The sequence below is a fragment of the Pogona vitticeps genome, chromosome 5 (assembly GCF_051106095.1).
Source record: "Pogona vitticeps strain Pit_001003342236 chromosome 5, PviZW2.1, whole genome shotgun sequence".
NCBI lineage: Eukaryota > Metazoa > Chordata > Lepidosauria > Squamata > Agamidae > Pogona > Pogona vitticeps.
The window spans coordinates 110,760,620-110,774,465 of NC_135787.1; the positions used below are offsets into that span (position 1 = coordinate 110,760,620).

Sequence of the window (13,846 nt, forward strand, 5' to 3'; positions counted from 1 at the left end):
TGGGACTATGCAGCTTGCCCATGCCTACACAGACTGTCTCTTCTTCTAGGAAGCACAGAGGGGAATTGAACTCCCAACCTCTGGCTCTGCAGCCATAGATCTAAACCACTGAGTTATCCAACTTATAGTGATCATTTCCAGTTTTCCAGGTAGAAGATGCACAGAAATGGTTTACCATTCCTTCCCTCTCCTACATCATAGGTGGTAAACCAGGACAGGTTTATCATTTCAGTGAGAGCTGGGCCTACATTCCTGCCTATTTACTGCCTGTGTTCCAGAAAACTAGATATGTACAGTATTTTCTTCTAACCAATATCTTTAATATTGAATGGAAGAGCTAATTTCCATCTTATATATTTGCACTTTCAGATTTACGCTTGTAGGCAAAAATTCATGCATTCTCCAATGCATATTTCTTTGTTATATAAAAATGTACTCAGATTTGAGGATTTGCAGGCATATCTATCTATCTATCTATCTATCTATCTATCTATCTATCTATCTATCTATCTATCTATCTATCTATCTATCTATCTATCTATCTATCTATCTATCTATCTATCTATCTATCTATCTATCCATCCATCCATCCATCCATCCATCCACCCACCCACCCACCCACCCACCCACCCATCCATCCATCCATCCATCCATCCATCCATCCATCTAATAATTATGGCCATTCTTACATTGTAAAATGCACAGATCCTCAGTCACGGGTATGGGTGACTGTGTATGAAAATGTAGCACATGAATCATCCCTCAGAGGGATTTAATTTGGGAGCCTGTATGGTTTAAAAAGACACACTATTTGAACCTCTCAGACATTTAATGCTGTTGCAAGCAAAACAGAATTCGATTATACCAAATATTAAAATAAAACAAAACAAAACAGTATGGGTTTAAAATGTAAAGAATGTAAGTAAAAAAAATATCTCAAACACTCCCCCACACTAAAATGTTAAGCCATTTTTAACACCTTAAACAAAAGCCCCTTGATTGGATTTATGCTAATGGATCTCCTGTAGGCATTTCTAATTCATTTACATTTCATTTTAAAATTGCCTGTGTGTTTCCAATTCAGACTAACACCATTAACAGACAAAATGAATGTGTAACAGGTCAAATGCCACAAGATGGCAATAGTTGAAGAGCAATTTGTTAAAAGAAGTAAAAAGGTGGATACGCCAGTGAGAGTCAGCTTCAGAGTGGATCTTACAGAAAGGAAAGGTCTGCTCTGTGGTTGCATTACTTATGTGGTTCCTATGATTTGCTGATAAGAGAGCACTTCCTATAATTATATGTATTTTTATTTTCTGTACAGATAGGAAAAAGGTGAAGAACGTGTCAAAGATGAATGGCTGAGGAATGCACTACGTCACAGTTGTGTAAGTTGTAAACTCTGTTACTAAAAGAATGTAGGATCAAAGTAAGTATGGGGCATGAGAAAAATCAAATTGCATGTACTTTAATGTAAATACCTGGAGTGCAAAACAGGAAATTTGTTTCTCATGGATGTCTGTTTTTGTAAGGTCTTTGCTGGAGCAACTGTTTTTACAATTTGGAGGTGTGAGTTCTGAAATTGTTATTGAAATGCACTCTTTCTCAGGTTCCTTTGAAAAAAAGTTTTAGAACTACAGTTTATTCAGCATGAAATTGTCAGGGTGTTCTAAGACGTGGCTAGGATAGGATGCAAAATTGCACTAGCCCTATTAGGTTAGCAACTCCAATTCAAATGTACTCTTCTTGACCTTAAATGTTGTTACAGCTGGCCTGGAATACCTGAAGAAACACCTCATCCTGCATGCGCCCTCTGGTGGATTATGGCAGCTTCAGAGGGAGCTCTGCATCAGGTGTCTACATTCTGTGACGTCAGATGTATTGGAATGAGAGGTAGGGATCTCTGTCTGTCTAGCCCTTCAGGGGCCTCCTAAGGACTGGTAAAGGCCTCCTTATTTACCTTTTGAATATTAGGCATTCCAGTTTATTGGCTTTTGATAAACTAAACTTGTTTCATTTGTCACTTTAAAAAAATATGTTTTATGCGTTGTCTTGCTTTTCCTGTGACAAAAACCTATTTTCGATAAGTCACTAAAGATTTTTAATAAATGTATTAGTAAGAAGATTAAAAATACTATCTCTAGTTCAGAACAGATGATGAAGCCCACATGGTGTAGTGGATAGAGAGGCAGATTTCGAAGATCTGTGTTCAAATCCCTGCTCAGCCATAGAAATTCAGAGCAGGTGGAGGTTTGGCCCTGTAAAACCACTCCTTAAGAATTTCACGTACCCTGAAAACCCTATTAGGGTTGTAATAAGCCTGATATGACTCAATGGCACATACCAGCAACAACAAATAGGTGGTGTATAGTGGACTGAAGGAGGAGACCTGCTGAAATCAAGGAATAGCTTGCAGGGACAGTCATTCTGGCAAGACTGCTTTGGACTCCAGCATACAAGGGAATGTGTGGCCCACCAGATATTGTTCCAGATATTGTTGGGCTAAGGCTCACATTGTCTTTTACCATTGAGCCTGTTGTCTTGTGATGATGGGAAACAGAGTCTAAAACACACTGGGAGTCATAGTTCCCTATCCATTATTTCACTACTTATCTGGAAGTTGAGTCACGGCAACTGGATTTCTTTCTTGTTAGGTTCAAACATTTTACTGCTCATCCAAGTAAGCTTCTTCAGTCTGAGGAGAGTTGATAGGAGATCCCTGATATAAGCTTGATGTTGGTTTCACTTTCCCCAGGTCTGAATAGGCTCCTTAGATGGACAAAGGACTGGGGGTGAGGGATAATCCCAATTATGCAGTCCTTCTCCACCCATTGTCATGGGTCATTAACAGCGGTGTTTCTGGTGTTTGTGGTCCTAATCTTTCTCGGGAGGGATGAAAGGGCAGCATGATAAATAGGAAACAGATTGTATTTAAGGCCTCCACCCCTGTTGAGTGACGGATTTCCTGTATACACATGCATGGCTTCCCTGACCCTTCTCTCAAACAACCTATCTTCTTAATCCAAAATTAGTACATCTTGGTCATCAGTGATGAAAGTCCTTTGTCCTTCTAACAAGCTTATTCAGACCAAGGGGAAGTGAAACCAATGTGGAGTTTATATCAGGGATCTATGAACTCTTCTCAGACTGAAGAAGCTAATTGGATGAGTAGCAAAACATTTCACCCTAATAAGAAAGAAGTCCAGTTGCCATGACTAAACTTCCAGATAACCACATCTGGATGACTTAGAATCTTCACAGACTACTTATCGTATGCTCTGTTTTTCCTATGCCTTTGCAAATTTGTATTCCTCCCTACACCCCTTATCATTCCCTTTATCATCCTCCTTATTCTATGCCTCTTTTCTTTTGAAATTTCTATTGCTCAGTCCTCAATACCTCAGGAAAGAAAGTTGTCTGAAAGATCTTTTGTGAGGGCTGAAACTGTTTGCACTTCTGATCTGAAAATTGTCATCTTCTTCACTCCGGGATCAGGTCAGTGGCAGAAGGGTGATCCAAGATGAGGTTGCTCTTTGCTGCACTCCCAAGGTCAGGACAGAACTATCACAAACAGTGGTGAAAGAGGAGGGGGAATTTTTATAAAGCCCAGATACGTAAGAATTTCATCCATGGCCAGCTCTATGTTTGACAGAGTAAGGTGGTTGTTTAAGACAGCTGATCTGCAGTGTCACGAGAGGGCAATCTCTATGATTTATTTACTTATTCATTGCTTTGGGTCCCCTCCCCTTCCTCCTCTGAAGGTAAGAAATAGGTGATTGTGGGGTTTTCTGCCTCAGAAGATTTTATACATACTCTAAATAACAAAATAACTTTATTTCTTACTGTGTGAAACATAGTATACATCAATGGTGCTATATAAATAGCCAATAATAACTCCAAACTGTTTATATTATTTTCAAATTAATTATTTATTATTTTATTTTAATTTTTTATGTTGTTTTGGTGTATATTTTACTGTGGCCATTTTGCTTTAATTTGTATTGTAAACTGTCTTATGATAAATTGTTATGCCTTCAATAAGTTTAATGTCAATTTCAGATTTAACATGTACATATGGGTAAGGGGGGAATGAAAAGCAGATGCAAACATAACTTACAAAAAATGTGTGTCTGAGATCTCCAGCTTGATGAATGATCACAGCAATGATCCACTGGTCCAAAGTTAAAATCTGGTCATATACTTTTTGATATGCAAAGAAATGGTACGGTTCCAAGCATCTTTTCAAGACTATAATTCACAGAAACCTATGGGAATACCTTACATAGTAAAACCAGTACAGGTTTAGGAAAAGGTGGGTTTCAAGTTCACATTACTTTATTAAACTACTTTGTGATAACTAATTTGTTCTTAAGAAAGCAAGATGGAGCAGAGTACCTGCCCTAATTTATTACTTAAAGATAATAATTTGTGTAGACAGATGCTGCTGATTAATTGGTCTGAGTTAATGACTATGTAAGAGTACTCCTTGAGCAGCAGCTAATTGTAATAGTTCTGAAACAAGTTTACCTTCAGTAGTAGGGCATTATTTACATGTTCAGATTACTTTTGGTGGTGTTACCATTGTTTAGTTTTCACATTTTTATATTCTGTGGCTTATGAAGCATGTAAGTGTATAAACAACCGTACAGAGCTTTTAAAACAACAAACAAACAAACAAACAACAATAACAAGAGTTTCTGCTCCAGAAAACTCATAGTCCAGCTATCTCTTATTCAAAACTAAGTGCACCTCGTCGGGTCCCTGTTTAAGAGGTGCTGTTTTTTATTTTTTGTTTTGGTCGGGTAGGATCCCTCTGTTTTGGTTTGGTTCTAGCATGTGTGATCGTTGAGATCAAACCGAATCATGTTACCAACACTATTATGGCATTTTAACAAGCTGTATCTGTATACCAGTGTTTAGTTTTCATATTTTCATATTCTGTGGCTTATGAAGCACTGCAAGTATATAAACAACTGTACAGTGTTTTAAAACAAAACAAACAAGTAGAGTTTCTGCTCCAGAAATCTCATAGCCTAGTTGTACCAGAGCTCATAGGATCCAAGTGAGCAGCCATCTGGAATTCTAAAGTACTCTGGGATTACAAGGGTGTAACTAAGCTGTATTTCAAAAATATTGGGATGAGTAGTTACAGCTTTTTTTTTTATGTAACAAGCAATATTTTCTAGTTACTTTAAAAGGGCTTTTGAGAGGCATTTTGTCAGGAATTTTCAGGTTTGGGGCAATTTTTTTAACAGTCTCAAATGGCAATGAAAGAGATGTTTGTTTATAAAAGAAAAACATAGGCATGTGGTACATAAGTGAAATAAAAAAGCAGAATGGGATGAGACACTTATTGACCAAAGGTCCCTGTGGACAAGTCCGAAGAAGGAGCTGTTATATTAACCTTGTTGCAGCAAGAACAGATAAAAATAAAACAAACCTCCAAGTTTACAATTTAATAAGTTTCTAGTTAGTCTTTAAAAGTGCCAGAGAGCTCTCTTTTTGAAACTATCAAGATCTTTAGGGTAAAGAGCCAAGCAGATATGGTAATCTCAGCTTCACCTTTCAAAGAGGCTGCTGGTTTTGTTCTAATGTGAATGTCTAATATAGTTTTTTTTCTCTTTCAAAAATCATCCATGGGAGATTGAAGCCCTTTTTTCCAGGTGTAGTATTATGTTAATGAAGTGTAATTGGAAGTGGTCAAAGAATTACTGGTTTCTTACAGAGTAGTGGTCCTTAGCTCTAGGGCTCCTGGTGCTCTGGGAGAACAGTTCTTTGAAGCCCTATTATTAGCTAGGTGAGTGTGTTTTTAGAGAGAGAAGGGGCTGACTAGTATTAATGTAGTACAAATGCTTTAAAGGAAGGTTCAGGTGCTCTTCCTGTTGGGGAGAGGGAGTTGGCAGATCCATGTACCCTCTACAAAGAGCACCTTGTAACTAACATTTTTAAAGAACAAAACTCTGGAAACATTTAAATTTGCTGAGGGCTCTTACTCTCCTTTGCCCCCTAAAATGAATTCAATATTAGCATGCTAAATCTAATGTGTTATTTCCAAGGATTCAAAACCCCTGTCTCCAGTAGTAAAGTTGTACTCTGAGCAGCTGTGTGAGATATTTTCAATTTTTTTTAAAAAAAACACATAAACTGTTCTGTATGATGTATTTTGAAGGTACAGTTTTGAAATTGGCCACTAGAGGATACCAGAAAATATGTCCCTGTTAGTTTCTGGCTTGCAGGCAACCACAACCCATAAAAACACAAACATATCCAATAGGTGAAGCAACCGCAAGGACAATTAACAACCTAGCTTCTCCCAGATGATCAGTTTTTTTTTTTAAATTCCAAGCTCTGTAACCATTTTTAAAGGAGAGTGCTAGAAATGCCTTAAATATTTGTTAGCTGGAGTAGGTCAAGCATTCCATATTTATTTGAACAAGTTGCTTGAATGAATTGTTTTGGTTATTGGAATATTGGAAGCAGAGAACGTGTGCGTGCAGGGGGCAGAAGAGGGAGAAACAGATTGTTAAGGCTCTCTAATGTATTATCTCATTGTCTCACCTGCTTTGTCACTTCCTCTCTTGTAGATTCTCATGTCTGACTGCACATCCTTCCAGATAATTATTCCTCTTAGTCATACAACTAGTGGTAGTGAACACCACCTTCTTCCTAAATGTTCTTCAAAACTATTGTTGTAACAGTGAGGAATGACTTTACTCCCTCTGTAGTGTAATTGTACTTTTTCTATTATCTCTACAGTTACAGACCTATGGCCACACCAATGTTGGGGGATTCATATTGTGTTGTGCCTCTGGCTGCCTAGTGTTCTGTTGTGATGATTGACACAATGAAAAGAGGGGAGAAAAGTGTGTTTGGGTCCACAGACCAATGACTTGTATGTTCAGATGTTTTACATTGCTAAAAAGTAATGGCTGCCTAAGGGGGTGCTGTTTTCCCCCCCCCCCATTTTTTATATTGTTTGTTTTAATAGTATAACCTGTCTTGAGTACTCTTGAGGAGAAAGGTGGGGTATACATATTTTGAATGAATAAATAAATTGTTGTTTAGTCGTTGTGTCCGACTCTTTGTGACCCCATGGACCAGAGCACGCCAGACCCTCCTGTCTTCCACTACCTTCATGTTGGTAGCTTTGATGACACTGTCCAACCATCTCGTCCTTCTCCTCTTGCCTTCACACTTTCCCAACATCAGGGTCTTTTCCAGGGAGTCTTCTCTTCTCATGAGATGGCTAAAGTACTGGAGCCTCAACTTCAGGATCTGTCCTTCCAGTGAGCACTTGGGGTTGATTTCCTTCAGGATGGATAGGTTTGTTCTCCTTGCAGTCCAGGGGACTCTCAAGAATCTCCTCCAGCACCACAATCCAAAAGCATCAATTTTTTGGCGGTCAGCCTTCTTTATGGTCCAGCTCTCACTTCCATGCATCGCTTTCCAGGGCAAATGCACTTTTCAGTTATGTTATTTCTGCAGTGTACAGCCTTTTCTGCAACCCTGCAAGACAATATGTCTTAATACAGGGCAATTAATGTATATTATTCCTATGACAGGCCTTCTGATTTTAGTGAGACTTGTTCCTTATTATGTGTGCATAGCATTGCAGTCCAAGTACAGTAGATTACATTAGGAGATGACTGATATGTTAAGAACCCAGGCCAGTATTCTCCCAAAGCTCTGCCGAGCAAGAAGTCCCATCACTGTAATATTACATTGTGTGGTGTGCACAAGATCAGCACTGGCTTAATGGCAAATGTTTGTGCAGCGTTATGATCTTGCTTTAATATGGTGACAGCACTTTCTACATAGCAAAAGCTGAGTAAGAAACTGACCTAATTGTTTTACTACACAGTAGCAGCAAGTAGTTTCAGTTTAGCACCCGATCACCACTTCTAACATAATTTTTGTAACAGTTTCTGTAAGCGATGCAAATACAGTGGTGCCTCGCTTAACGATTTTAATTGGTTCCCCACAAAAAATCGCTATGTGAAAACATCGTTAAACGAAACACCATTTCCCATAGAGATGCACTGAAAACCAGATAATCCGTTCCAATTGGAACGGATTACCATCCTTAAGCGAAAATCCCCATAGGAAAAAACGTTAAGCAAAACCCATTGAAATGCATTGAAGCCTATGTCAATGGGGGAAAAAAATTCACAAAAAATTCAAAAAGACTCAGAACAAAGCCAAATTAAGTTAACGAAGGTTTTATTAGGTGCACTAATGATTCCAAGCATTTTAAACATTTTTGAATATTTTAAAAATAGCAAAAACGGGGCTGTAAAAAAACGTTAAGCGAAACAAGGGGACCTAAAACTGTCATCGTTGAGTGAAGCATGGTCCCGAAATCGTTAAGCGAAAATCGCCCATAGGGAAAATCGTTAAGTGAAGCACAAGATCGCTCCAAAAAAGCCATCGTTAAGTGAATTTTTCGTTGTACGAAGCAATCGTTAAGCGAGGCACTACTGTACTGCTAAGATCTTTCTGACAAATATCACTCATTGTCAGCTCACTGCAAAACTCCTCTCCCCCATACCCTTACCTGTTTACTATCCCAACTATCTTAGGCATCTCCCCCTGCCACAGCCCAACTCCTCACAACATTACATTATATTGAATATCGCTAAAGAGTTCATGCTAAAAAGCTGTGCCATGTCATATCCAAACAAGAGAAAAACATGTGTTTACTGGAAGAGTAGTGAGAAATACTTTAGAACTTTCCAAACTAGTTACATTCTTTCTTTCTTTCTTTGATTTATGAACTGTCACTCTAGTGGAAACAATACTCTGGGCAATATTAAAAACTCAGAATCCCACAGAGACACAATAACGATGCATCAATATAGCAGTTCAACAAGCTAAATCTAAAATTAAAACAGAAAAGAAAAAAACATTAAAATTAATAATATCCAGGGGATAAGTTACTGAAGGCAGCTTTGTGTAGTTCTGTCTTCATTAATTTCCTGAATGTCAGTAGTGAAGGAGTCTGGCATACCTCAGTTGGGAACTTATGCCACAAACTGGAGGCCACCACCAAGGAGGCCCAATTCCTTGTTGTCACTTTTTTGGCCTTGGTGTGGCCATTTTTAGCAATTTAGATTGAGAGGAGAAGATGAAATAGCTGTTTTTTGAGATGTTATGACAAGTAGCAAAACCCTAAACCATTAAAGCCTTTATAGATACACTACTGTTCATGTACAAGTGGTGCCAATTTTCAACTTAGGAGCCACAGTAAATGCAATCTGAGGCAAACAAGAATATATCCACCCTGATCTGCAAGCAAGCTAGATTCAATATTTAGTAGGAATTAGGTCTCTTATAGATACACTTGATCTTAGTCAAGATCAAGTGTAGGTCTCTTAATAGTTTCTTCCTTTTAGCAAGAGTTGGATGATGTTGCACAAGAATGAACCCCAAACTTACATTGCTACCTCTAGTTTAAAACATGTAGCTGTTACAGTTGTATAGTGTATCATTATTAAATCTTGTTGTGATTGGCTTCAACTAACTTTGGCATATTTAAAATGGGTGGCTGATTTTCCAGTAGCTACCGCTGAAGATAAACCACATAGTGCTTGATGAGGGCACAATGTACAACCCTACTATTGACCAGGCTGTAGCCCCATGACAAACCCTTTCTTCCCCGTTGATTTTAGCAGCAAGGAAAGAACAGCCTGTATCAGGATTGCTGGGGAAAAATGCAAAAGAGGCTCTATACTTTCACTAAGCAAAAGAAAAGGAGGGACGGGCATGGTTCATGAAGCCATGAACACTGAAAAGTTTGTATACTTCTGTGCTAGAATAATATACAAAAAGGATAGTATTGAGCTCTCTACCCAATGTAATGTGGTGGATAGAGTGAAGGCTAGGAGTCAGGAGACCTGACTATAAATCCCTGCTCTGCTGTGGAAACTCACTGGGTGTGTGGAACGGGTAATATCGCTCCTTCAATACCTCACTTACCTTGAAAGCTGTATTACAGTCAATAGAAGTTGGTTCCAACTTACAGCACATAAAACATGTACACACATACACACAGTATAGAGCTACTAATTTTTTTTTTGACTCTTCAAGTTTTTCTCAGGCTGTTTAATAAATAATCATATGTATTACAATCTTCTGAAAAGTGTAATTTTTTGGATGGTGTCTAATAAGCACACACATAAGTAACAACTATTGAATTAAAGAGTAATTTATTTCTTCTGAACTTGACAAGGAGGGATTTCCCAGAGATTGATAACACAACACAGTCTTATGCACCATTTCACAGCTAGTCCCTTGTTGGTTTTATTAAGAACATAGTAATTTAAAAAATAGCTAAATATGTACATATTAATAAAACTTATATACATAAGATTGAGACACTTTATACCTAAATATGGAATGATTTTCCTAATAAAACCTATAAAAAGACTTCTGAATAGAAGTTTGAACAGTAGTCACAGTTAAGTAGACACAAATACAATTGTTTTTTAAAATTCATGAACAGAATGTTGATTGTTAACTGTTACAATAAGTGTGCCTTATTTATAAATCTAATGAAACTGAAAAGCTCCATTCATGAGGAGCAACCCTATCAGTCTCTAAGGGGTAGATGGACTTTTTTGCAAATGCAGATAGCCAGGTTTTCGCTTGTGATCAAGAGAACACAGCCACATTTCAATAGTAAATTGGTCACATTAAATTCCATACAAGGATTAATGAACTGCAGTAGAAATGATTATTCAGCCCAAATATATCTAAAAAACAGGATAGTTATTTTTAAACTCCTATAGCATAGTTGACTGGTGTGCTTTTGACGATGATCTTGGACATTCCAATGTAGGTGGTATTTATTTACCTTTTATTGGAGAATTGACTTTAGCATTACACATTAAGGATAGAACAGAAGCCTGGTTCTTCAAATGGTAACAATAATATATAATTTGTATCTTCAAATTATACTTGTGGTGGAGTTGTGGTTAGTAACTTTAAAGATCAGTTCAGAAATCTATGCACACACATGGCAAACTTTCCTTTTGAAAACAGAAATATAAAATAAATCAAAATATTGTGAAGGGAAGATACAAATTACTTTGGTTTTAATTCTAATGGATGGGAGAAGGATATCAATGCAAGATGATGACAAATAGGGTGTTATTAAATATATGTGAAGATAAGTTAACTAGCAAGTCATAAGGTGCAAGTAGTTTTCTTTAAAATTATTCCTTTTATTTGGAAGAATAAATACAGGTAGTGCTGTATGATGCGCATTTTGTCTTTTGTTCTTCCCCACTACTACTCTTATCCTAGGGCAGAAAGGAATGCTAGAGTATCCAATCAAGCAAGGTTGGGAAATATGGGGCTCTCCAGATGTTAGGTAAAGATAAAGGTTCCCCTTGACATTTAGTCCAGTCGTGTCCAACTCTAGGCCACGGTGCTCATCCCCGTCTCCAAGCCATAGAGCCAGCGTTTGTCCGAAGACAGTTTCTGTGGTCATATGGCTAGCGTGACTAGACAAGAAACGCCATTACCTTCCCACCGTGGTGGTACCAATTTATCTACTTGCATTTACATGCTTTCGAACTGCTAGGTTGGCAGGAGCACAGAGGCTTCTGCGGTTTAACCCGCAGCGCCACCACGTCCCCTCCAGATGTTACTGGATTACAACACCTACCATTCCTCACCATTGGCTACACTAGGGGTTTTGGAGTTGCAGTCCTACTGCATCTGGAAGGCCACATGTTCCACAGTCCTGTGACAGTTTGTGATAAAAGTGGCATATCTGAAACAGTCCATTGATCAAATATATTTTCAAATGACTGATGCACATTTGTGAAGAGGTGTTCAGTTTGCCTATTGGGGGCCAGCACAAGTATTTTGTGTTCCTGCCCTCTAGATTTAAAAAGTGGATGATTGTTTTGTGGGGGCGGAATATGTGAAAGCTTAATTCATAAATTTTATATCCCTCATTAAAAGGAGGGGGGACTGTGGAATTCTTGCCTAAATGTGCCTGTGCCTACAAGTGGAGAACCCAATTCACACAATGTCTTGTATATGATGTTCCTCACTGCACATACATTCCCTCCATTGCAAACCTGTCTTTACTTCAGCAAGCATGTGAACCCCTCTAGGTCAAAATGGAAGTGTGATGAGCTAAGATGTTGCACAAGCACACAGATACATACAGGGTACAGATTCATATGCACTTTGTTTCCTCTCTCCATTATACTACCCAAAAGTCACTTGAGGAATTAGGCACAAGGGAAGAAGATAACAGCATGTGAAAGTCAACCACCACCCGAACTGGAAAAGTATTTTCCCTACATATCATGCAAATATTCCAAAAAGCTATGTATATAAAAGTGCTATGGAGACTTCCGGCAGCAATAATTCTTGAAATAATTTCCTGGGGAAATACAAGATAGCACTGCCAGATTCAAAAGTCAAGGGAGAATGGAGGTCCCTGCAAAAGAATGTTCCTGGGTCATCTCAGTATCAAGAACAATTCATTTCATATTCATTGAGACGCATTCTGGACAAAACAGCATACTCATATCAGTTAGTGGTGGTGCTTATTGTCAAAATACTGATACCAGCCTGTATCCTATTGCTAGTCCCAACTAAAGTAAACTCACTGAATAAATTTTTGACTGGTAAATCTACACATAGACACACCCCACTGAGTAAATGGGTCTATTCCAGTTGGTGCTAGCAACATAATACTGGACAAAGTACCTTATTATGAGAAGAATACCCGGCAACTTTATTTGCCTAAAGAGAAAAATGATAAGCTAAGAAGTAGAGAGTGGACCTCCAGAAACGATGACAATTAATGATCCATTAAACTCAACAGGTTTTTGGTCCTGTGATTTCTGCACACGAAAGCAGTATAAACTGGGGTCCTTCAGGGCTCCCTCTTGAAAAGAGAGACCTCTAGATGTGTTTATTTTTCTCTATTTAACAGAACAGCCAGCATGCGTATACTTATGTGGGAAAATGCAATGGGGAAAATGTGATCATATGTAGGAAAATGCAATCATAAGATCAACATTTGTTCTATAGCTGTGGTTAATAACTGCAGTATAATCTTTGCTGCTGGAACAAGCCTATTCTGATTAAAATAAAAGGAAACAAGTACTTTAGTGGCTTTGTTATACCGTGTTATAAAAGCATGAAGAAAACTGAGGAGGCCATAGCAAAAGAGAAATACAGGTACTGAAGAAGTCTGGAAATGTTGCTGGTATCCTGTTGAAATGTAATGATATCTGGATCAGCTAGTGAAACACTGGTGCAGAATGTGTGGTTTCAAAGAGGTTACCTGAAAAAGAAAAAAAAAACAATTTAAAGCTTAGGATTTTAAGTATTAACAATATACCAATAGTATACATTTTATAAGTAGTTTAAAAGTTTATTTGTTCTGAAAAATAAGAATGAGAAAAACAGCATTTTGGATAAATACAACTACATTCTCAACTTCAACGACAGAATTCTTTTCCTCTGGCTGTGAAATAAATATCTGCAAGTGTTGTTGGAAATTAGTTTGTGCTGAAAAATCTCTGAAAGGGTAATGCATAGAAACAAATACATTTGAATGGAGACCTTTGTTTTCCCAACTTAAATACATAGCTTGGTTATATATAAAAATTCATTTCCCTAGAGCCCCAAGTGGGCTCACTGATAATTAGTTTTTAACAATACCAGAGTGCAGGCCTTAGGTGGACTCTTCTATTAAGCATGTCATATATACTGCTACTATGAGATTTTTTTCTCCTGGCTGTCCACTAAGTTGTTCATCTGCTGTCCGCTAGGCTTTTGTCAGCTCCTGTATTTGATCACAGAACAATGTATATTT

General features: G+C 37.9%; 2 protein-coding genes across 10 annotated transcripts in view; one reads left to right on the forward strand and one right to left on the reverse strand.

The window, feature by feature from the left end:
* Window positions 1-13,846, forward strand: part of LOC110087787 (uncharacterized) — a 28,621-nt gene that overhangs the window by 13,284 nt on the left and 1,491 nt on the right. The window contains exons 2-5 of one of the 8 annotated variants that reach the window (XR_012087477.2): window positions 1,325-1,388; window positions 1,769-1,893; window positions 3,390-3,549; window positions 6,585-7,064. Coding sequence is in view for 1 of the 8 variants with exons in the window: in XM_078394274.1 (XP_078250400.1) it covers window positions 1,369-1,388; window positions 1,769-1,893 (145 nt within the window). In the remaining 7 variants the exon portion in view is untranslated. Of the gene's footprint in view, window positions 1-1,324; window positions 1,389-1,768; window positions 1,894-3,389; window positions 5,664-6,584; window positions 7,065-13,846 lie in introns of those variants that run through there. The other 7 variants (XR_013545650.1, XR_013545651.1, XR_012087476.2 and 4 more) reach the window with 7 other exon arrangements.
* Window positions 10,189-13,846, reverse strand: part of BEND7 (BEN domain containing 7) — an 80,500-nt gene continuing 76,842 nt past the window's right edge. Inside the window, exon 9 of one of the 2 annotated variants that reach the window (XM_020809670.3) lies at window positions 10,189-12,457. In XM_020809670.3, coding sequence (XP_020665329.3) covers window positions 12,438-12,457 — 20 coding nt within the window. In that variant the 3' untranslated portion in view covers window positions 10,189-12,437. Of the gene's footprint in view, window positions 13,313-13,846 lie in introns of both variants that reach the window. The other variant, XM_020809669.3, reaches the window with a different exon arrangement.